At 41.8% G+C, this 23233-nt stretch overlaps 2 protein-coding genes across 6 annotated transcripts in view; both read right to left on the bottom strand.

Moving 5' to 3' along the window:
* Positions 1-146: 146 nt before the first annotated feature.
* Positions 147-15564, bottom strand: LOC140272245 (6-phosphofructo-2-kinase/fructose-2,6-bisphosphatase 2-like). 4 transcript variants are annotated; one of them, XM_072367629.1, is made up of 16 exons: positions 15452-15563; positions 14340-14527; positions 13270-13395; positions 12762-12858; positions 12569-12635; positions 12399-12473; positions 12213-12269; positions 11993-12117; positions 11270-11477; positions 10913-11059; positions 10735-10839; positions 10504-10633; positions 6802-6864; positions 6624-6688; positions 3285-3485; positions 147-1369 (listed from the first exon to the last, which is right to left on the bottom strand). In XM_072367629.1, the coding sequence occupies exons 2-16, from the start codon at positions 14428-14430 to the stop codon at positions 1316-1318; spliced, it is 1611 nt and encodes a 536-aa protein (XP_072223730.1). In that variant the 5' UTR covers positions 14431-14527; positions 15452-15563; the 3' UTR covers positions 147-1315. The 4 variants fall into 4 exon arrangements, with proteins under 4 accessions (XP_072223730.1, XP_072223731.1, XP_072223729.1 ...); XM_072367630.1 differs by having other exon boundaries at positions 14340-14494; XM_072367628.1 differs by lacking the exon at positions 15452-15563 and having other exon boundaries at positions 14340-14603.
* A 2420-nt stretch (positions 15565-17984) lies between these two features.
* dlgap4a (discs, large (Drosophila) homolog-associated protein 4a) overlaps positions 17985-23233 on the bottom strand; it is a 92335-nt gene continuing 87086 nt past the window's right edge. For both annotated transcript variants that reach the window (XM_072367611.1, XM_072367612.1), the window contains exons 9-11: positions 22573-22664; positions 22250-22402; positions 17985-21570 (exon numbers count right to left, since the gene is read on the bottom strand). In XM_072367611.1, coding sequence (XP_072223712.1) covers positions 21346-21570; positions 22250-22402; positions 22573-22664 — 470 coding nt within the window. In that variant the 3' untranslated portion in view covers positions 17985-21345. The remainder of the gene's footprint in view (positions 21571-22249; positions 22403-22572; positions 22665-23233) is intronic.

Here is a 23233-nt window from a genome sequence, read left to right as displayed (position 1 = left end):
TCCCAATTCATTTTTTTTTTTGCAACAAAAGGACATCTTGTGATTATTAGTCCACAAGGAAACGCTGGTTTAGTCACGGTTAAAGCTCTCGGTTAGTCTTGAAGTGTCAAACGTGCACAGACAACATCCTCTTACAGAAGTCAGTGTATAAACAATGGAATATTCATTTTATTAAATGAAATATGTGTGCAATAAGATTAAAGCTATGTTTACGACGTTCAAATGTATTACAAATCCTTCAAATCAAGGGAAACATCATTTAGCATATACTATCTGCAATAGTCTCGTTTACTGGTTTCACAGACTTGTGTTCATTTAAATACGGGCACTTTTCCAAATGACCGATCGACCCCCATTATAGAAATCAAAGTCAAGCGAATAGATCTCATCTATTTGCATACCATTAAGGTACCACTTTGCCTGCTTTTCTTCCAAATAAATGCTTAAAACTCAACAATATCAGGTGTAGCCGAGCACTTCTTTGAATCTGTTTAGTAGAGTGTGACTATAAGAAATGGGATTATCTCCACGTTATCACAGTGAAAATGTAGAAAATGCCATAACTGCTATTTGAGTGGAAGACAAAATATACAAGCAGGCTCCTTAATATAACATAAGAATAATTAAATCATCGTCTCAGGGGACCGAAGAGTCACAGTAGCTCCTGCACTTTTTATAGGGCGAGACAGAACATTTAATACATTTTTACAGCTTGTGTCTGCCCGCTGGGAAAGTGAACTGCCATTTCAGGCAGTTAAATAACACTCTGAAAAAGAATTACTGTTCCCCCCCCCGTCAGATCTCCAGAGGAAGGATACACATTACCTGGGAATGTTTACAGTAGAAAGTTAGGAAAACCAATCTGAGGACGAAGTAAGGCTGCACATGGCTTCCTTCAAGAGAGGAACTCTCACACATTAAAACTGAAGGCAATAAATCAATCCCACGCATAAAACACACAATCAACACATTCTACAGTCTAATATCAGTCATCTATAATATATCGTATGATTTTCAGTCTCTCTACTACAAATCGTTGATTTGTATATTTGATGTAATCACAGCCCAGAGCCTGTCCTATAAAAGCAGATGTTCACCCAGTTACGTGCTAAAACATATACCCTACAGTAACACATATTGGGTTTACAGATACAGTGTTTGATACAGGGCTGAGGAACTTATTTGCTGGGATAACTGCTGACACACCCACTTGGAGAGAAGCCTGCTTTAAAAGGCAAGCCAGGAAGGAGTGAGATAACTGAGCTGGAGGGAACAGAGGTTTTGTTTGACGGAATCGCAGTGAAGAAAAACATCTTCAGTTCCTCATACAGTCGTCTGTGTCTGCAGCACTGAAACCGTTCAGAGAGTCCTGCCAGATGGGAAAGGAAGGGAGAGAAAGTGACTGCATTAACAACAACACCACACCAAAACAGGAATGAGGCACTTGTTTTGACTGGCACAGACCGAACTCGCGCTAATGTTGAATTCTGAGGTTGGAAGCCAGAGCGAGATGGGCTCTCTGCCCATCTCCATTTTTAGAAGTGCAGTCATGTTCATAAAGGTCACTTTGTGGGCAACAGCACTGAAAAGCATAGAACTTCCATGAAGGGACTTTTTCAAATAACCCAGAAGGAAACAGTGAAAATCCCTGATTTTAAAAATGCCCTCTGATCATTTAAATAATTCAGAAGCCCTAAAATGTTACCAGATGAGTCAGAAATATAGTCACTCTATCAGGTACTCTGTCAGTCATTGGCTATGAGGGATGATCCTTTTTGTTTTTCTTCTCTAATCTCTGGGTGTCAGTTTTTGCAGTTCACACATACAGAGGAGTTGGAAACACTCAAGCCTAAATTAAAGGCTTCACAAAAGCATTTGTTAAAACACAGGCATACAGAAAAAGAAAAAAAACAAACATGCATTTTAACAGGTTAATAAAGCCAAAACGACAGAGACTCTGGCTGATCCAAAGTAAGATTTGTGTCCATTTGTGCAGAGCAGCATTTTCTAACTGAAACACAGAAATGCTGAGGGAGGAAAATAGCTGAGTTGTCATGATTGGGTCTGAGGTCACCTGAATACTTCTGTTATGGTTTTGTCATAAAATCAGCGTCTCCTGCAGCGTTGTCTGTCCCCGAGCAAACAACTGAACAGATTTCAGCTACGCTCTGCACACAGCAGCTTTGTCTCCTAATGCAAGGCCATCTCGAGTTTATCACTAAACATCTGAAAACATAACAATCCACTTTGCGTCTTCTTTTGACCCCAAGACGGCGATAAAAATGTCCTCATGTTGCAGGTTCTTCAGTTGGGTTCTCATTACTCCTGTTGTAAATCTGTCAAGGTGAGGAGGATTTACCGCAGCTTCCAAGTGCTGCATTACACCAGCAGTATAGCACTGAAAACTATTTTATGAACACCCTAAATCTTTACCTGCCCGTACATTGTGGATGAAAGTCAGTAAAGCCTCGTTATTCTATCGTTACTCAGCAGAAACACAGCAGCGCGGCATGGTGTCTGTAGATGTTTCAGTCTTGTTCTAATGTAACCAAATTCCAGTCCTAATTTTCACATGCCCCTTCAGCAATACGGCTTAAAAAACCACCAGCAGCTTCTGTAGTTTTATCAATAAAGCTCGCTGAAGCTATAGAGTCAACTTAAAAGACTACTCTCTTGTGTTTGAACCCAGCTCCAGGGCCGCAACTACAATCGAGAACATATTGCAAGATGCGGTTGTAAGAATTCATTGATCCAAGAGTAGTGATTTTGACTGTTGCACTAAGATCAAGTTGTCATATACAGTTTATTTATCTATACAGACATTGCTTGGTGGCTCACTATAATTCCGTAGGTGGAGTAACACTCTTGCTGCTGGATTGCATCATGGTAGCATTAGTGGTCTAGCTTCTAGATTTTTCCGCTGCCCAGATACTTTTTTCAGTCCATAAAACTCTTTATTTTCTTTGTGTTCAGACGTAATTTTGTGTTGACTTTAATGAGTCAGGTCATAACAAACGAGCTTCAGAAGCAAGAGTGTCGCAGCAACACTTTCTCACGTGTGATTGACAAAAGACACTGAAGCCCACGATCCACCGAATTATTCAAGACAAACTCATTTATTTATTGTAATTTTTGATCCACCTGATAACCTTTTCCCGCCTCCTTTGGTCCAAACGCAGTTGTGATAAATACTTTTACATATAGTACCAAGCTTGTGACGGGTTACAGTAAACGCATTTAGCCTTCGAAGTCTTAGAAATGTCACATCTGTGATTGACACTGACCTCGCTTTGTTGCATCTCAGCCCCCTCGAACGCCTCAGAGAACTGCATTCTGGGTAAAGTGGGAGCACGGGACAGTCGGCAGTGTGAAGGGTTGCCAACGCTGTAAAGGCGAGGTCGCTTGATCTGGTCTTGGCTGGACAGCGGAGTGAAGCTGTTCCTGCGGAGGAAAGGTGGCGGCATGGGGCCCGTTTTGACTTTATTCTGGGCAGAGAAAAACAAACAAAGTTGGGTGGATGAGCAAACCTTTTTCTCAGAACAATTACAACACAATAGCGTGGAATTCTGTTGTCACATGTGAGAAGCTGTGAGAAGGCAAAAAGAAACAAAACAGTTACTGATGCAAACAACCATAAATAGAAAAGCCATTCACATCGGTCCCAGCAGACAGGATATTCCTCACCCTAATTAGAGAGCTTTCTCAGTTAATGTTTATGTGTTAACACCCACTCTGTCTAAAACTCAAACACTTGTCAGCTAATGAGCACAAACTCTACAAGGGGGGAACATTTATGGAGATCACTGGTTAGGAAATGAAGACAAAAGGCACTCAGAGGTATGAATGATCAAACTGAGAGTTTTTTGTTTGCCACTGGCTATACACACACACACACACACACACACACACACACACATGTTAATTCTTTGTGGCATACTTTCAACATGGTGTTGGAAACATTCCTCAGAGATTTTGGTCCATATTGACATGACAGCATCACGCAGTTGCTGCACATCTATGATGCGAATCTCTCCTTCCACCACATCCCAAAGGTGCTCTGTTGGATTGAGATCCGGTGACTGTGGAGGCCATTGCAGTGCAGTAAACTCACTGCCATGTTCAGGAAACCAGTTTGAGATGATATGAGCTTTGTGACATGATGCATTCACCTGCTGGAAGTAGCCATCAGAAGATGGTCATAAAGAGATAAACAAAACTCAGGGAGGCTGCAGCATTTAAACGATGCTCAGTTGGTACTAAGGGGCCCAAAGTGTGCCAAGAAAATATCCCCACACCATCACACCACCACCACCAGCCTGAACCGTTGATATAAGGCAGGATGGATCCATGCTTTCATGTTGTTTACGCCTAATTCTGACCGACCATCTGAATGTAGCCGCTGAAATAGAGACTCGTCAGACCAGGCAACGTTTTTCCAATCTTCTATTGTCCAGTTTTGGTGAGCCTGTGCGAACTGTAGCCTCAGTTTCCTGTTGTTAGCTGACAGAAGTGGCACCCGGTGTGGTCTTCCGCTGCCGTAGCCCATCTTCTTCAAGGTTCCACGTGTTGTGCGTTCAGAGATGGTGTTCTGCATTCTCCGGTTGTAACGAGTGCTTATTTGAGTTACTGTCGCCTTCCTATCATCTCGAACCATTGTGCCCATTCTCCTCTGACCTCTCACATCAGCAAGGCTGGATATTTTCTCTTTCTCGGACCAATCTCTGTAAACCCTGGAGATGGTTGTGCGTGAAAATCCCAGCAGATCAGCAGTTTCTGAAATACTCAGACCAGCCCGTCTGGCACTAACAACCACGCCACCTAGTCACCTTACATCCTCGTTCTTCCCCATTCTGATGCTCGGTTTCAACTTCAGCAAGTTGTCTTGACCACCTCTACATGGAAAAATGCAGCCATGCGATTGGCTGATTAGCCATTTGTGTTAACAAGCAATTGAACAGGTGTACCTAATAAAGTGGCCGGTGAGTGTATATATGTGTATATAATACATTTCCAAAGCTTATTATCTCAGCTTACTGCATCTTTAATTTAACATAGAAAGGTTACATGTGTTTACGTTTTCTTAATCCTATTTCTTTGTTCTGAAGCATGAGTCTCTTCTCATATGCCTGTGATAAACAATACATCTCTTTCGTCTTTCATTACAAGTATTTTCAGGACATCTTGAAATATGAGAAACTTTCATTTTGTCATTTGGAGACAAAGAAGACGAGTAACTGTATGAATGAATAGTTATCAAGTAAACAGGAAGGCAAGGCATCATTAACTGAAGCGCTGCAGCACATGGAACTGCTGAAAACATGAAGTCGGAATTTATTCATATAACTGATATGAAGCATTTAAGAAACAGTTTTTCAGGCTCTTGCCAGAAGTTCTGTACCACAGACATGTAAACCTCTCTCTAAGAGGACAGAAATAGTCCTTTACAAACATTTTTTCAGGTACTGGCATACAGATTTTGTTAACTTTGGATAAAACTTGGCAGGCTGCTACTTGCAGTCAAGATACACGGTCAGATATGAGTGAAATCAATCCTTTCATCAAGCTCTTGGCAAGAAAGTACAAGTGAGTCAATTCTCCAGAATGTTTACCCAGAATGCCAAACTGTGACCTAAAAAGAGCTCCTACATCACGTTAAACTCAGCTGTCACTTTATTTAGTTTATAAATATGTTATGTATATCTTCTCTATTGCTTCCAGTGAAACAGCGAGTGCTGTTTGCTTCTGCTTATTAACAAACGGCCTGTGAAACCCCCCCTCTCCACAACATCTGATCAACTCCAGTGGCCAGAACAGACATTCTGCAGCCACTCTACTGACATTTGAAGTTCGAAATAAGTGCTCTTTTTAAATTGGATGCAGTTTAGAATGCATTCCTGGAGTCAAATACGAGGTCAAGAATATTTCAGAACCTATTTCCAGGTCGTGACTCCAAAATGTTTTCAAGAACACCTCGAACGTGGCTTTAAGTCTCTGCTGGCCCAGATGTTGGTGCTTAGAGGACATTTAGTTTGAGAAATATCACAAAAATGTCAATGTTGAAGCATCACATTTGATTTAAATAATAACTTTATCATACTTGTGCAAACATATCCACAATAAATTAACTGGTAAAACTGAAGCAGCCCGTTTGTGCTACGCCTCCTGGAGTTTCACACCCAGTTCCAATAAACCTGTGACAACACTCCCTGTGTGTGTGTCAAACCATGTCGGTAGTCCCTCCTTCTAACCACAGTCTGTTGTGTGTTGGGTTCTTCCTGGCTTTGGTGACCTGATGTTGTTATGAAGAACGGAAATGAAACTTCATCAATAAAATGCTTGATGTAATTCTACAGATTATAAACTACTAGGGCTTGGGTCTAGCGCTGATGAATGGTTTGTGATAAGACTTCTGTATAAGATCTAGATTGTGTATGGAGCATCTTGCCTGGAGGGCTGGATAACTGGCTTTTTAAAAGCAGGATAAGAAACCACAGGGTGTAATTTTTGGTTTGAATTCCTAAGAATAGGCCTGCTCCAAGCACTTTGTCCTGTCACACTTATCACATAGAGCTGGGGGGGGTGGCCGACAACTTGATTTTGAAACGTCTTCATAAGAAACTTACTAATGGTCTGTTCCTGTGAGTGTTGACAGCTTCCACCTTCAGGTCGAACATGTCCACTTTACAACCTTACATTCATATAGAGAGAGAGAGAGAGCGACAGGGGAATAATGAATCTCAGGGAGCAAACAAAAACAAAAGTAGACGCTGAGTACACTTATTGAGCAGACAGGTGACTTACCATAGGCCACAGGAGTGAGTTTGAGGACAGTGTGCAGGGGACACTTCATGTAGGGTAGATCATCTGAGCCGACAAAAACAAAAAATGACGAGTGAGGTTTTAGCTGGTATTCTGGATTTATCCAGCTGTGGTTTTGTCAGCTCTTAAATGTTTGTGGATTTGTCTCTCATGCTGTGGAAGGCACACCCATGGTCAGCACATTTATGCCGTGCTGTATAAGCTGCACGGTGCACACCTCCGTGTTAAGTCTACAGAGAGCCCGTGGGTGGAAGAGCGTTTAGACCCAATGCCAGTCAGAGCAGAACCCACTCTTTGGTTTTTAACTCCAGCCAAGCCTTTAAAAAAAGATGCTGCATCACGGAGCACTGCCTCCCCTGACTGGTAAAACCCTCTGTCTGCACACACCTAATTATGGCTTTTATGCCAAACAATATTTTTCCAGCATCACTCCCAGTTAATGTTCAGGAGCTTTATTTATAATCCTCTTAGGCACACCGGGAGGGGTTACAAGAGGTGAATGTCCCTTCACGCAAAGATGTTGGGATCTATAAAAACAATCTTGACGGGAGCATTTGCACACTTGTAGTTAAACTCCTAACCTTGAGTACTTCAAATATTCTGGAGAATGGCGAGATTAGCGACGCAGATGGTAAAGTGATAAAATGAGGCCAGATAAACAAATACAATGTGAGAACTTCACACATTTATCTTGGTTTAGCTGCAGATCAACTTTGTCCTTGCAGTTTAAACCCCCTGTTGTTTGTGCTAGTTAAGACAAACGTGCACACTTTTTCAATTGTAAATTCTGCTCATTGTATCATTTTGTCTAATAGTAGTGACTGTAGTATGAGTCCGAGGCTGAGGCCAACCTGGCAAAACTTCAATAAATAGCGTTTTACTGACAAACTCTGATTTGTGTTCAAGGAGCAAAGAAGTCTCATGGCCTGCAACCAGCTCGAGTCAGAAAAAGCCCCTTTTCTTCTTCTCAGTTATTACCACGAGGTAGTGCCCGGAGACGCTGATCTGCAGCCTCATTTCTTTACATCGGTTTTACAAGGCGATCTGGTTTGGCCTTTCTAGTTGCATGTAGGCGTGAAGATGGTGGGATGTGCAGCTGATCCACGTGCACACATTCCCAAGTGAACTGTGATTTATAAAAGGGAACATTGCCCGGGGATGTGCAAGTTGTTTTTGCAGAACACCACTTTGCACTTTTGTCTGCACAAGTATTTTTAAAATGAACGCCGTGCACTGTTTTACAAAGGAAGCTCAATTTTGGTTGTTTCTCACTGAGCAAACTTTTGCACACAAGACACTTTTTTCTCTCCCTCTGAGCTCTTGTTTTCGCTCTGTTTTGTCCTCTCAGTTTCACCAGCTGAGACTCATGACTTTCCCTCTGTCGCCTGGTTCAGCCAGAGGTTATTTTTTTCACCCTCTTCTGCCGAGTGCTTGCTGAATTGGGATAGTTGAGTTTCTTTCTAATGAATACTTCATGGTCCTGATTCCCGTTGGAATCACCAGACGTGCAGATTTAGCTGTGTTTGATTTAGCTTTTCAGATTCACTACTAGAGTCATTCCGATAAGCTTGTGCAAGAGTGCGTAACATCTTCTCCAGCACATCCCAAAAATAAATCTCAATGAAGTTAAGGTCCGCTGTGGCCAGTGCGTGTGTGGAAATGATGTCTCATGCTCCCTGAACCATTTTTTTCACAGTTTGAGGCAGATGAATCCTGCCATTGTCATCTTGGAATAATGCCATCTAGGAACAAAATAAATCTATGCATGGACACCTGATGGTGCTGAACCTAGACCATCTGAGGCCTCCCCAAATCAAAGCAGGCACTCGGCATGAAGGATGCAGCTCTGCTCCTCCCCCATCAGTCTGGAACATGGCGCATCTGAACTCATCTGACCACATGGCCTTTTTCCATTGCTCAAAAAGGTCGATGCCTTTATTTTCAATACGTTTGATCAGTGCTTTTCTCTCTTTGATCTGTGGTTTCCCTTCTCCTCTGTACGTCTCTTTTCCGCAAACCATTTAATCGATTCGCCAAACGTTTAAGTGGCCTTCGATCGTGATCGTGAGAGATTTTCTCACCCATTTGCTTGGTTAAATCAATGTGGTGACCTTTTTCTTTTTTTGGCTTGGTAGTCTACATATACCTGAATGGCACACATAAATACACAGATGTAATTCACTGCCCTGCTATAAAACAGACCACCACCCGCTGTAGTCTAATTATTCTTGTGTAAATAACCTTTCTTAATGATCAAGTTAAACATTTTAATCGATCTGAAAATAAGACCATGTTTCTCTGAGAGTTGTTTTGCTGCTTTGATCCTCCAAGCATCGACAGTAACCCCATATCTGTTCATCAGTGCGATGGATTTATTTCTTTTCAAGAGAGAAATCCCCGCTTTGAAATGGTTAGATTTAACGTTTGTGTAATTTCATGCGAATCATCAGTAAATAAACAAATTATCCTGATCTCTGTCTCCACTGCTGACCTTCAACTCGGCACACGCTCCTGGCATGACTGGTCCAGTTGGTTTGTCAGACATGAAGCCCCTGGCTGTCTCATACGCTGGTGTGCTGCAGTGTCCAGGCAAGAAAAAAGTTTGACCGTGGAGTAAACTGCTTAATCAAGAATTTAAGAATCCCCAACTGGGCTTGCTAACAAGGTGAAAACCTATACTTTATTGGAGGGTCACTGAGCCCAGCTGCACTGACTTTGAACATTCCTTACTTTAGCAACACTTTAAGGTGACATCAGGGCTTCAGCTCAGAGCCAATGTCATGTAGCCTAAATGCTAATATATGCTCTAAAGAGTTTTATTTACTGTCTCAGCAAGCCTAAGAAATATGCTCCCTATTTACTTGAGGCAGACAAGTAGGGCAGACTGCATGCCGCTGCTACAGCTGCCCTATTCTTGGGCGGTCTTTGCAGCAGCCTTGAGCTTAGGGCAAAGTAACCTGGTGGGCCAACACAACATCCACCTAAGGATTAGGCCCGTTCATAATTCTGTTATGAGTAAGGCTTACTAGCAAAACAAAAACTGTTGGTGTCTTAATCTACCAAATCAAAACCAATAAACATCGAAGTTTGAGGGATTGTTCTGTAAAAGTCTGGTAGAGTTTGCTCAGGATGTCTGTGAAATATCGGCAGCAGACAAAGCTTGTGCTGTTTGTTGGGTTGTGCAATAAGAGCACTTCTAATGAATCTTACATTTCATTTGGCATTTTACCTTTAAAGGGAAAGAAATGCTTTATTTGATAGGATTGGATGCATCTGGTCTTTTTTAGAAAACACAGAACAGTTGCTGGGCTGCGGCTCTTACTGCACTGAAGCTCTAGCAGCTTGAATCCCACTAAATCAACAGTTTACAGCAGCGGCAGATGAAAAGTGTTTTACACACTGAAACTCTTTCATAAAATGTGTATTTGGCAACACCGTGCAGCTGCCAATCTGAGTGTACTTTTTAATGTTTGTATTATGAAAGGCTCCTCTGGCTCATGACGCAGTTGTCCTTACATCACTGCGACTTTGAGGGGTTAGGGTTAGGGTTCTTTGTGTTTGTCTTCAACGGCCTCCTCAGCTGAACAAACAGCGGCAGGACTAAGACTTTTGCGATCCTACAGTAATGTGAATTTGCGACGTAAGGCGCTGCTTTGGCGTGTGTCATGTTTCTGTGCACGTAACCTGCGCCCTTGTCCAGGAAATAGGCGAGCAAGCAGCGCATGACAGCCTGATGACAGATGACCAGAACGTTGCCCTGTCGCTCCAGCTCCATAATAACCGGCTCCAGTCGCTGAACCAGGTCCTGGTAAGACTGTGGACAGAGAAATATCACACATTTAGCTAAACGGCTGCATCCATCAGAGCATACGAGAGAGCTGAAACCTCCTCTAGGGGGAAAGTGTAATCTCTTACTTCTCCCCCAGGGTAGCGGTAATGATACTTGTCACGGTCTCTCATGGCAAACTCCTCTGGATGTTTTTCCTCAATCATCTTGTAGGTCATCTCTTCACACACTCCCTGAAACGAGAAGCAGTCGCAGTGAGACTCACTGTGTTTGTCTCTCCATTTGGCTGTGTATCAGAAGACCTACAGCATCAATTTCATTAAGTATCTTCCACTGCTCGTAGGGGACGGCCAGCTCCTCCGCTGTCTGAATGGTGCGTCTCAACTGGCTGGTCCAAACTTTCAGGTCTGACAGTCGGTGCTCTTTCACAAAACCCTTCAGTGCTGCAGCAAACTGTCAAAGATAACATAAAAAAGCTCTCAGACTGACAGCTCCACGCACGACTTCAGTGAAATGATTAATGAAAGTCAGTAATTGATTGCATGCAACAGAATATTTGTGAGGCTCTGGATTCATGGTTGAACTAAACATTTTGGTGAATAAATTAGACACACACTAGGATTTGGATTCTGCAAGAGGGATCTATAAAAACAGATAAAGCACCTGCTTTCCTCTCTCCGACAGCTCAGAGTCGCCTCCGATGCGTCCCTCCAAATTGTGTTGGCTCTCTCCGTGCCGACACAGGTAAATGGAATGGGAGTGTACGGTGATGTTCATGAGGTAGTAGACTATCTTACTCTGGATGTAGTCCTGAATCCTGTTGATCAAAAAACGGCGGCCGACATTGATGATCTGGATGAAGGACAGACTCCTGTAGGCCAGAGTAAAAAGATCAATGTAAATCAGAAATGTTTGTCTGACCCAAACAAGCTGAGAAGCCAGTAAAGGAGACAGTCTAAAATCCTCAGGGATATTTGTGTCAATAGCTTCTTTGTGAGTAAACAAGACATGAAAGGTAGAGAAAAGATTAACTACCCTTTCTTGCTATTAAAACCAAATGTGAAGCTTACGTTTTTTGTTTGAGAAAGACAGCTGCAAACTTATGAATCCCGTCAGTTAATTAATAAAAAAAAATTTAAAAAGCAAAGACAGGAGTTCAAAAAAAATTGGGAGCTTTGAGCTGGTTTGCATTACAAATGAGCTTCTGTTTCCACCTGCTGGAACATTTCTGCAAGTACATATTCACTCACATCTTCAAAAGAAGAAGGAATAACACAGTCCTACATTAAGAAAAGTCTACATTAGATTTGCTTTCAGTAGCACGCTGCAGAAAATTGTGACAAAGTATAAGCGAATAAGAATTCTTACATAAGAACAACTTCTTACCTGTCATGTTCGTCTGGGTCTAATGGCTGGTAGGTCACTTTGTAACACTCTATTCTCTTCAGAAAATCCTCCATGACCCTCTCTCTGTTCCTCTCAGGGTAATCCGGGCTGGACACCTTCACGTCCTTTGTGAAAGAATCATTTGCACAGATAAATTCCTTCCAGTTTTTGCCAATTCAAAAGTACGCACTTAACGCAAAATCATGAACTTCACATTTACCATAATGTTTTCGGCAATGACGTCCGGATCATCACATACTGATTCGACAAAAAACACCTGACGGAACAGACGAAATGAATCAGACTCGTGACCAGTTTAAACACTCACACATCTGGAGTATTTGTCGGTGGTTTCTGAAAACTGAATCTAACTCGAAGCAGAGTGCGTCTTTCACTCATTCGTCACCTTGTATGCATTATCCTCTGCAAAGTCAAGGATGAGCTCTCTCCTCTCTCTGGTGGTGTTTGTGGCATCAAAAACCTGACCAAAGACATGGAACATACAGCGTAAATCAAACTAAACTTTACATTTATTCACAAAGAACACACACGCTGTTCACATTTTCATGTCCTTACAGCAATCTGGCCTCCCTCCTCATTCAGATAGGCTTTGACATCCTGCAGTGCCACTAGAGCGCACTGTCTGTGGAAGCATAGGAGACAGAAAATACATGTGCGTGATTAACCCGCATGGAAAAGCTGTTCAGACTCTGATGGTAGAGACATATCACCATAGGAGGTCCCAATAAAGGGGATGTTTCGTACTTACTTTCTAATTGTCATTGCTTCTTCGTTGTCGTGTCTGAAGAAGTCGTAGGACTTGTATGACTTCACTGCTTCTCTCCTATAAACTCCGAGATTAAAGACTGCCAAGATCGGAGGGGAACAGTAAGGGGAGAGGCATGCAAAGACAGGTAAGAAGATTACTGTACGTTCTCTGTTGAGGCAACAACCTTCATTTCAGCTGCATCTGCCGCACCAGTTCTCCTGCATTCCTCAAAGGTGAAAACATAAGGGCACAGCTGCGCTCGCAGCAGTGCAATAATGGGTGACGGCCTAAATATAACTGCAAGTTAAATTCCCTTTGCCTTAAGCGCAAGATTCTAACTACAGTCATGTTTCTAAACCATTGCAATATTCACAGAGAGGAAATGCATTGTAGCACCACTCTGACTTAAGCAGATGCATATCTGAGTGTCCCTGTGAAAAAACTTTATTTCATGTGCACATATCAACCGTCACTTTGTGAAAAAAGCTCATGTGTCCTCAGTACCGACCTTTCGTAGGCACTCCAATCCAGTTGAGGTAGCGCGTCAGCTTCTTGGACATGTAGGTTTTCCCCCTCGCAGGCAACCCAATCATCACTATCATGGTTGGAGAATTGGTCATGTAGGAGGCCCACGCTGCAGTTTGCACACAAAGCAACCATGGAGAGGAATGGTTTAATACAATCCGTCAACAACACTTCAGTTTTTAAGCATGACGGGACATTTTTGTGACCCCCCCCCCCTCTGTAAAAGGTCCAGTCTGAAACAAAAGAGGTTTTATAAACAACCATAAGTACGTGCACATACAGCATGCCAAGACAGCATGGAGTGGGAGGGTTTTGTTATAATTTCATGTCACTTCTACAGTGTCCACAGCCTGGTTAACATTTATTGTAACATTTTGACCGCGTCCGAGCTGATGATTAATGTTTCTCAGAGTTCTGCTGCTCAGCAACCCAGTTTAGTGCTCCTTGTGTAACTGTGTTGGCTCCAGCATTGGAATGGAAAATATTCTGATTCTGATTTTTTTTTTTCTTTTCTTTTCTTTTCTTCTGTGTACTTGGAAAACAGTCCTCAGTTCAGAGAAGATAAATCTTTCAAAACAAGGATGTGGCGAGAGCAGACTTAACTCAAACTTCTCACGACAGAGATGATTAGGCCCTGCAGCCAGGAATCCTTTAATGCTGAAAACTTTAAGAACCGGTATTTAAGAACCGTCCCACATTCCTGATAAAAGACTCTTCAAGCCTGAGTGGTCACTGCTTATCATCATATTGAAACGCTTCAGGAGGAATGCCACTGAATATCCCTTCACCCCCTCTTAGTGTATACATAGCAAAAATGACAGAAGGTGCGTCAGAGTTGACATTAAGCGACCTGCGCTGGCTGAAACATTACCTATCCACAGAGCAGGGCATCTCATACAAAGCAACGCTTACAGCCAACAGGAAGTTAGTGCATCATGTTAAATAAAGTTCCAGCTGAGGTGCTCAGATGTCAATGATTAAGAGAGGACATATGAGAAGCATCATTTTCACATTTCACCTTCACGGAACAGAGAAGAGGAACAAACCACTCACAGCACTTCTTCTCATTGGCCCTCCGTTCTGTCCTTTTGACCTCAGCTGAGCTGTCTGAAGCAGCCGCAGGTCTCTGCTGCTTGGCAGCCATGATGCAGCTGATCTGCGTACTGCTTTCCTGTCACGGCTAGCCTGGGGACAGTGTTCTCTGGTCACTGGGAACTTTGGCACAACATGTCAGAGGTCGCCTGATGATTGAGCAGATCAGAGCAGCACACGCACAGTCAGACGCCAGATGTTCAGGCTCGACGTCGGGCGTTAAAACTGCAAAATGTACGGTTAAAAGGCTGTAGACTCAAAGCAAATACAAGAATATTGAGGGCCACGTTAATAAAGGAGATGAAAATATCTGAGCATACAAACACAATAGAAGATGCTTTGATTATAAAACATGTTCATTGTTGATAACTTGTGGCAAAACAGATTAAATATTTCATCAAAAATGGGGAGAAGCTATGAGTACAGAACCGCATTCTTGATTTCCCAAAGTCCAAGTGGACACGCTCAAATGCCTTATACCACATAAGCAGTTAGATGATATCAAAGACTACAAATACATTCATAAAAAAATCTACTCTATGAAATCTGGAACCAGTGGATGAGCAGCATAGAGAAAAAAATATATAACTCAACAATTTTTCTCTTGACTAATCCATAAATCGACCTAATAATGGCAAAAAAATTGTTAATTGTTAATTGTTGTTCATTTTTATTATTATTTGTTCTTGGACTTTATTCCTAACAACTGACTTCCAAAGATACCCTCCTCTGCCGTGACATGTTTATAGATACAATAAATTATGTTTGGTGGCTAGCTTCAAATTCCAAACTAACAACATGAATGTCAAAATGGAAACTAAAAGCAAAATGCTTAATATTTCAAACACTATATCAAAACAGGACGGCTACGTTATGTCTGTCCTGAAAGCAGAAGTTGTATCTCTGCGTCAAGTTCAACATGTCACGTAATGTACAGAACTGTAGCTGCTACGTTGACGTACACATACATGGCCTGGAAACTTCACTACTTCTGTTTCTACTCAAATAAAGAGCCGCTTGCAAAGAAATAACTTGCAGAAAATCTTAATAATGTCAGAAGTAGTAAAACGTACCAAAAAGACGACAGGTGGCAGAGATTTCCGGGTTGTTTTCTCGTTGTTACAGTGGTGTTATCAGTTAACCTGCACCGTCGCCGGTGGCATCCCCTTCTTCTTCTAGCTCCGCCTTCTTCTCAATTGTTTGCCACCGGAAGTTCAACAGTTCAATCAAAATAGTAGTTCCGGTTATATTTACCAAAATAAAATCTTTTAGAGGCGGGTTGGAAACCTAAACTGTTACAACAAAATGACCTCCTCCGTTGACACTCCTGCCAGTTTCATTCGTCTTTATGTTTTTAAACATATGTGTCAATGGTTTAAATGAACGATAATGTGATTAAGTTGAAAGCTCATGCATGTGCTGACAGTGCATGGCAAAACAAAGCATTGTTTGAATCATACATGTATGATAAATCTTTTAAGTGACATTTTATAACATCTACAAGTCACTCATTGCATGAACTTTTGTGTCGCTAAGGTAATCAAAGTAATTAACAATTTTAAAGACAGTATGGTTCTTTTGTGACTCTTTCACCGTGAAGCCTGAAGATGGTGCTATGATCAATAAATATGCACCACTAAATTTACAAAGTTTAATCTCCATTTTCTTAGCTGAGGAATAATTAGAATAATGTAGAATAACTAAACTATATAAAATATAGTACTTTAACAACAAGGCCCGCAGCTGGGCTTTTGCTCCTGCTGAACCCCAACAGAGAGCTCAGTGACTGATGTTAGGTATACAGGCCTGATTCAGTTGGAGTTCTAGATAGTGTGAAAAGTCCAATCATCTAAGTGCACATCATCGGGAACTCCATTTTTGATCAGACACAACATCATAAACCACCGCATGTGAAATTAGTAACACTGCTCATCTTGTTTTAATGCAGCGTTCTGACATTCACATGGATGTTAGTTAGTAGCCATTTTTCATCAATCTAAACATTTCTGTGGATCAGTGAGTCACACTCCCCACATGGCAACAGCCCCCACAGTAGCCATCTCTTCCAGCAGGGCAGCAATTGGCCTTGGTTAGCTTAGGAAGGGCTAAAAGAATCTAACAAGTACTCCGAGGTGTGCACCCTGCCTCCAAACTCCCCAGATACAAGTTAGATGGGAGCCAATGGCCTCTGTGGGGAGCAAGCCCAATCAACCAAAACCTAACCCCACGATCCATAGGGCCCAAAGTCTCCTGATGCCAGAAACTCAAGGATGCCGTCAGTTATTCTTTGCCCTTTCCCTGACAGCTCAGAGCTGTTTTGAAGGAATGAGAATCTTTACTGAGGGTATGCACACTGGTGATCATGTTGCTCGTATGGATTTCTTTGTTTATTCTCATTTTGGGTGGTACCAGCCAGGTGATAAGTACTGTTTGTGTGACCTGGTTGGAGCAAATGAAAGTGCTTTGCCGAGCCTGGTTTTATTCTAGGTTATAGAATTAAAAAAAGAAAACAACTCAAAAGACTTTGGGATCACAAAGAGAGGTTTTTCTGGATCATTATCCTGCCCCAAATTTGAGAAAAATTAATTGAATGGAGGTCATTTTTTAAAAACACATAAATACAAGGGACAAAAACATGCATTCCAAAATTGAGTGGCATTCCCCTTTAATTCTACAACATATGTAATACAGAAAATATGCCACGTAAATAATTGCAATCACAATTATTTTACTCTCTTAAAAGAAACTAGGCTCACAGTGTCTAACTAATTCACCATAACATTAAACAACCCTCCATCTGTAAGATATGTGCTTCCTCTGCAAAATAGGTCAGTACAAGATAATCTGGATCTACATGGTTTTTGCTCATTTTCCTTTGCCGGATCTCTGAGAGGACAAATATGTGGCCAAGGCGATAGGGCCAAATGGGCAGGTGCTGAAGTCCAAACGGATTATATGAGTCAGTCCATCAAGCGTCAAGCATACACGATGACCCAATTTTTAACTTCAAAGATTTTCACCGCAACTGTGTCTCTCACAATTAGGTAAATTCTAGAAACCACTTAAGTCAGAAAATATAGCCTCGTCCACATGGTGGCTGAATAGCACAAACATAATCCACCTCCGGAGCTGTACCTTCTGGTCGACGTTTGTCCATTTTGTAGCCCTTTGAAACTCAGGAAGTACCAGTAAACAAGCTGTCTGAAGATCCCTGATCAGGTCTTGCTCTCGGTATATAAGCAAATAAAGGGTTCCGGCTCAAAAAAGATATGGAGAGAAAAAAAACAAAGGGAAAGGACTGTCCACCATTAGTCACACTTAGAAATTCTTACGCACAGTACATACCCTGAACGCCTTACACAGATTAAATAACTTCGGATCATTTGCAAGACCCGTTTAAAGGATTACTCAAAGTTCACTGGTAAGGATCTTTGTATATTTTATAAGCAAGAAGGCCATGCTTTTAGATTACACAGTAACTATAAAAGTCTACTTTAATGCTTATGACATATTTAAGCGTAATATTAACTTAGCAGCTAATATTACCACCGTGTCATGAATGAGTGCAATTAAAAAAAAAAAAAGACAGAAGTGATGACCAGGACATGTAGCAAAGGGATGTTTAATGATTTCTTTGGACAATGAGGTGCACATGTCCATTGTTGATGCTATACAAATAAGAGAATAAGAAAATCGACAATGCAGTGTACTGTGTCAGCATTCCCAGTTCAACTTGATTTCTTATGATTCAAAATGGAGTAGAAAATGTTTGGAGTGTCACACATGGACTGACCACTAGGGGGAGAACCAGCTCTTAGGAAAAAAAAAAAAAAAGAAAAAAGATGTCAACCTACACTTGTGCATGATTATTTTGCTATTCCCAGTTCAACTCTTGAACACCTTAAACGTCACGTTTCCACTTAGGAAAAACTGAAACAGACAGATGTTCCAAACCCACAGTCAAAGCGTCACGAGTTCAAACAGAGACGAGGCACAGCACATCTGGAGTGAGCTGATGCAAACAAAAAAACTTCAGAGAATACACACGCAGCCAGCTGAATTCACGAGAGGATTAAATAAAACAATCATTTTAAATAAAAAACTTCAAATGAGACTGAAATGATCACTGCCATCTTGGCACAATATGAAGTCGCCCTCGCAGCACCATTTATCTTAATTAGACATGTTTGACCTCATTTAAGGTGAAAGTCCCCACAAAATGTGTCAAATGACATATGAATTTTAAAATTTTTAAAAAAATGTACCACAGTTTTTTTTTGATTCCCAAACAAAACAAACAAAAAAGAAAGAAAGAAAAAAAAAACAGCCAAAAAACCCCATAGGACAGGGGTTAAAGCTGCTAGAAAGGAGAGCCAAAGACACAGATGACTTTAGCAGTTCAGTCTGTACACCGCACCACACCTTAGGAAGAAAAATACATTTTTCCTCAGAGAGGAACACTGCGCGGGTCTGGAGCCATATGGAATATTATGCAAAGGTTCTGAACATTTGGCCAATTCATCCAAGCTTATACAACAAATATTCTGTCCATAGTGGTTTTTACGATTTAGTATTCAACCTGAGATTTTACATTTCACTACACTGTTCATAGAAGAAATAAACATTCATCCTTCGCCTGCTGGACCTATCGATTGAAGTCAAAGTGAAGTAAAGTCGAAGATTTGCATGGAAACACATTAGAGGGCAAGAACTATGTTGTACTGAATTATCAATTTGCACAGTTAAACACTCTAGATTCATTTTGTCCAGGATCTTTAGGTCTAAATTTTCTAAAAAAAAAAAATCAGGGCTCCGTGATGCAAAGTGAGCAGAAGCCAACCCTGCTCCGAACACTGTGACGTTACAGCTAGGCCTAAATTAATGCGTTACTGTCGAACTCGCCAATCCTGCCATCTAACCGTGAAAAGCAGCCAACTAACTTGCTCTGGCTTTATGCAGAAAAGTGTCTTTGTCGGATGCCAGAATTAGCAGAATTTGGCTGAACTGAACTGCAGCACCGGTGGCAAACCGACTCAGAGGATCAGATTTATGCTTGGTGAGTTAAAGGGGTATTGAGCTCACACCCCGTTACAGGACTATGCGTGTCACACTGTGGGTTAATCATACGGAGAAGCAGCGCCACACCGTGGAGGTCAGAGTGTTCTTTACCTACTCTAAGCGCTTAAGTTTCAGGAGTAACTACAGTCAGTGGGACCCTCGCTAAAAAATGATTGTTTTATGGAGTGTCACAGCAAGAGCTTTGAGAAACCCCCCCCCCACTCTCACTTATTTTTCCAACTGGTAGTTTTTACAAACTTTACAGGTGACAACAGATTTTAACTGATGCCAGAACACACTGATGTGTCAGATTAAGTGTCTCAATCTGCCACCGGCGTGTTGACGCTGCACCCACATCCAGCACCACAGAAGGGCCACGGGAATGCAAGTTTCACAACGTAACAACGCTTAGAACTAATACCACGAAACATCTAACATCTGCGGTGCCATTTTATATCTGAGCAGTTTGTCCGCTGTCCACATCTGCCTGGAAGGGTCTCCGGCAGACTATCTCAGAGCAAACCACACTGCTTCATTTTTTTAACTTAATTTCTTTTCCTAATGATTGTTTTAATCGAGGTTTGGCTAATTGGTTGATACAACATTTCTGTGTAACAAAACAAAGAGTGCAGATTTCCTTCTGCTTTACTTAAGACTTTAAAAAATTAAAGAAATGGTACCTACAACGGACACTTGATCTAATAGAACTACATTATTGCTATGCTGCCTCAATTCCTTTCCAGTAGCGGGCAGACCCCTACCCTATCACACAGTCTGGTTGAACGGGAATGCCGTATCAAGTGGTGAATGTCTTGGTCCCCTGCATCACATAAGGATGCAGTGAAAATCAGAATGATTAGGGAAAACAAAGGTGGGCAAACTTGATCTGAGGTGAACGGAAAGTGCAGCGATCAAGTCAACATGAGCTGTAAATGGATACAAGTCATACATTCCACTGTAGCTCAAAGTAACTCGACTTTCATTCCTCAAATTCCCTACCAAAAAAAACAAACTACCTAATGTAAGACTTTAACAGTGGGGATTCACAAACAGACTGTGTAGTGGGCGTTTGTGAGAAGGAGCAGAAGAGAGAAAGGTGTGGTCTGAATGATTGCATCAAGTGCTAATATATAATGACAGTAAATGTACTCGATCTATAAAAAACTACCTTGGTGCTGAACACTGACCTCTTTCTAACAATTAATTTGGTATACAACATTTACAAAATCAACATTGTAATAGTGTGATATATATAATATATGCTACTGCCTTCCTCTGCTTCTCTGCATTTTAAACCTCTGAGTACAATAACGCCATCTTAAGACTCCCACACAGTATAGCGCTCACACCACACCGCAACGAGTGGCAGTCCGATACAAAGAGAGAACAGGAAGACTCGGTGGACAGTGAGTACACCTGCATGTGTGTCCTGAGTGTGTGTGGATGGTAGCTCAGCCAGTAAGCCGCAGCCTCAATCAGCTGGTGGACTCAGCTGTGAAAGGATTTTTTTTTTTTTTTTTTTTAGAGAGTAAACTTCAGGGATGCCAAGATTCTTCAGCTCACAAGGTACATGATGTCCTTATTCAAGATACTTACACAATTAAGACAGTCTTGAAATACTTTAAGAGATAATAATTATTATAATATCAATAATAACAACAATAGTATTAAACATCTGTAAAGGTTATTTCTGTCCCATGGCAGCAGGCTGACGATCTGCATTACTCTGGATTATTACGGTGCTCTGTGATCCCTACATGTCTCCGTAGTCAGCGGTGTTGCTAAGAGGGATCGACCTCTGTGCATCCGTTGGATGGTTTTTGCGTGTTCGTCTCAGATCTGTGTGTTTTGTATCAGTGAATGTCTGACGTGAGTCATTATTTCGATGACAACGGGTGCTGGCTCGCTCTCAGAGGCGGGTCTGCGCCTCGGGGACGTATATTTCGATGCTGTCAGCGCTTTCCGTAGCCGAGTTCTGTCGTACTGATGCCGCCCGCTTCGCTGCCATCAACCGTTTTCTGGCTTCCTGCCGCTGCTTGTCCACAGCAGAGTCCACACTCCTGTCCTTCCCTGTCGACAGCCGTGGCTTCGACGGCTTCTTTGGCACAGATGATGGAAGCTGCTTGTTTTCATCCTGAGGAAATGATGTCATAAGGAAGAAGAGTAAGCTACTGGCACCGCCCAAAGACACCTCCAGTGGTGTTGATACAAGATATTCAAGAACTGTTCAGAAAAGCTGTTTAAGGCACAACTTTAGACTGAGAAAAAATAGCTTTCATTAGCTCGATTAAACTCATTTTTATCTACACAGTGTAAGAAAACTGAAGGCTTTCTCACACAAGCTGCAGCTTTGTGGTGCATCAGAGTCATGTGAAAGTACAGAGACGGTGAGGTCAAAGTTGATCTGCTGCTAAAAAGCCTTTGAGCCAGAAGCGGGCTGTGTGCTTAGTGAGAAGCCGGCATCGCGGAAAAAGCAACTCTAACTGACAACACTGCCTTCAGTCAGCTGATTCAGCCACGCATGCTTTTGTGTGCGTCAGCACACACCAACGCGAGGCTGAACTTCCTCTGCCTGGCGTTGTTCATTTCATATAGTTATCATATTATTCATTACTTAATGCTATGTTGGACCTGGAGTCCAAAGCAGAAAGATACCGAATTTTCAGTCCTATATAAACACAAAAACTGTCCCTGAGAAGCAGTTATTGGAGGAAATCTGCCATCTTTGCTTGAAAAACAACTGTAACAACTAAATGTTGATTAACTGAACAGCAACATAACTGAAGGTACTAAAAAGAACAAAAAAACATCACCTTCTTCACAGGCTTCTCAGGAAGCTGCCAGTTGTTGGCTTTCAGCTGGTAGAGCTCATCAAACTTCATGCTGATGTCTTCTATTGAGAGTTGCAGCAGATCCCAGAACCCTGCAAGGTCCTGCGCTGTTGGTCGGGGGTTGGCGTTTACATTCTAGTGGGGAAAAAATGTGAATCAGATTACTTCCTAAATGTAACTTAATCAAAAGACTTTTTCATTTTGTTGTAAAAGATGGAAGCATTCGGATCAGTTTGAGTATCGGATCAACGGGGCAGCAGAAATACGCAGAGAGAAGTTCAACAGAATGTACTGAAGCCACTCACCAAGTTCTCATTACAGAGTCCTCTGAACTGCTCAAACTTCTGTGAAATGAGGAGCTGAGCACTGCCTACTGCACTGCGGATCGTCCCCAACACTGCAAATGCAGAGAAAAATACGTATCGAGAATTAATTCATCGTAAATTTACATTAAGATGTGAGCGAGGATGTGTAAGCAAAATATATTCCTGTTAGGTGATAAAACACACTTTCTAAACGCTGCCTTTTAACATCCTACATGACTTCTTCCCATGTAATTCGTTAATTCAATCTCACTTTATTCAGTTATTTTCTGCCCGCTATTTGCATGTAAATGAAAATTCATCAGTCAGGCCCTCAGAAACCATGAGTTCACTTTGTTCTCATTTATATTTTACACACTGCAGAAATTGCGCTTAGTGCCTAAGTGATATTCTGGGGGAGGGAAAAGGGGAAATGACTGCAATAGCTCTATTACAAATAAAACAATAACTGCCGCTCTAATGATCTGCAGAACTCTGAGTCAATGGCAGTAATGAGTGTGCCATGCTTTGTCCTGACCTAGTCCCCTGTCTGTGAACTTCACCAAAATGCACATCAATTCTTCATGGCTCTGCCTTGACAAGCCTTTAGTTAAATGTACTACTGCTTCGTCTCTTTAATGTCTAAGGTGCCTCATTTGGTCTC

This window comes from Leuresthes tenuis, unplaced genomic scaffold (assembly GCF_036924035.1).
Source record: "Leuresthes tenuis unplaced genomic scaffold, fLeuTen1.0.hap1 SCAF_16, whole genome shotgun sequence".
Classification (NCBI taxonomy): Eukaryota; Metazoa; Chordata; class Actinopteri; order Atheriniformes; family Atherinopsidae; genus Leuresthes; species Leuresthes tenuis.
This window is presented reverse-complemented; position numbering and strand designations above follow the sequence as displayed.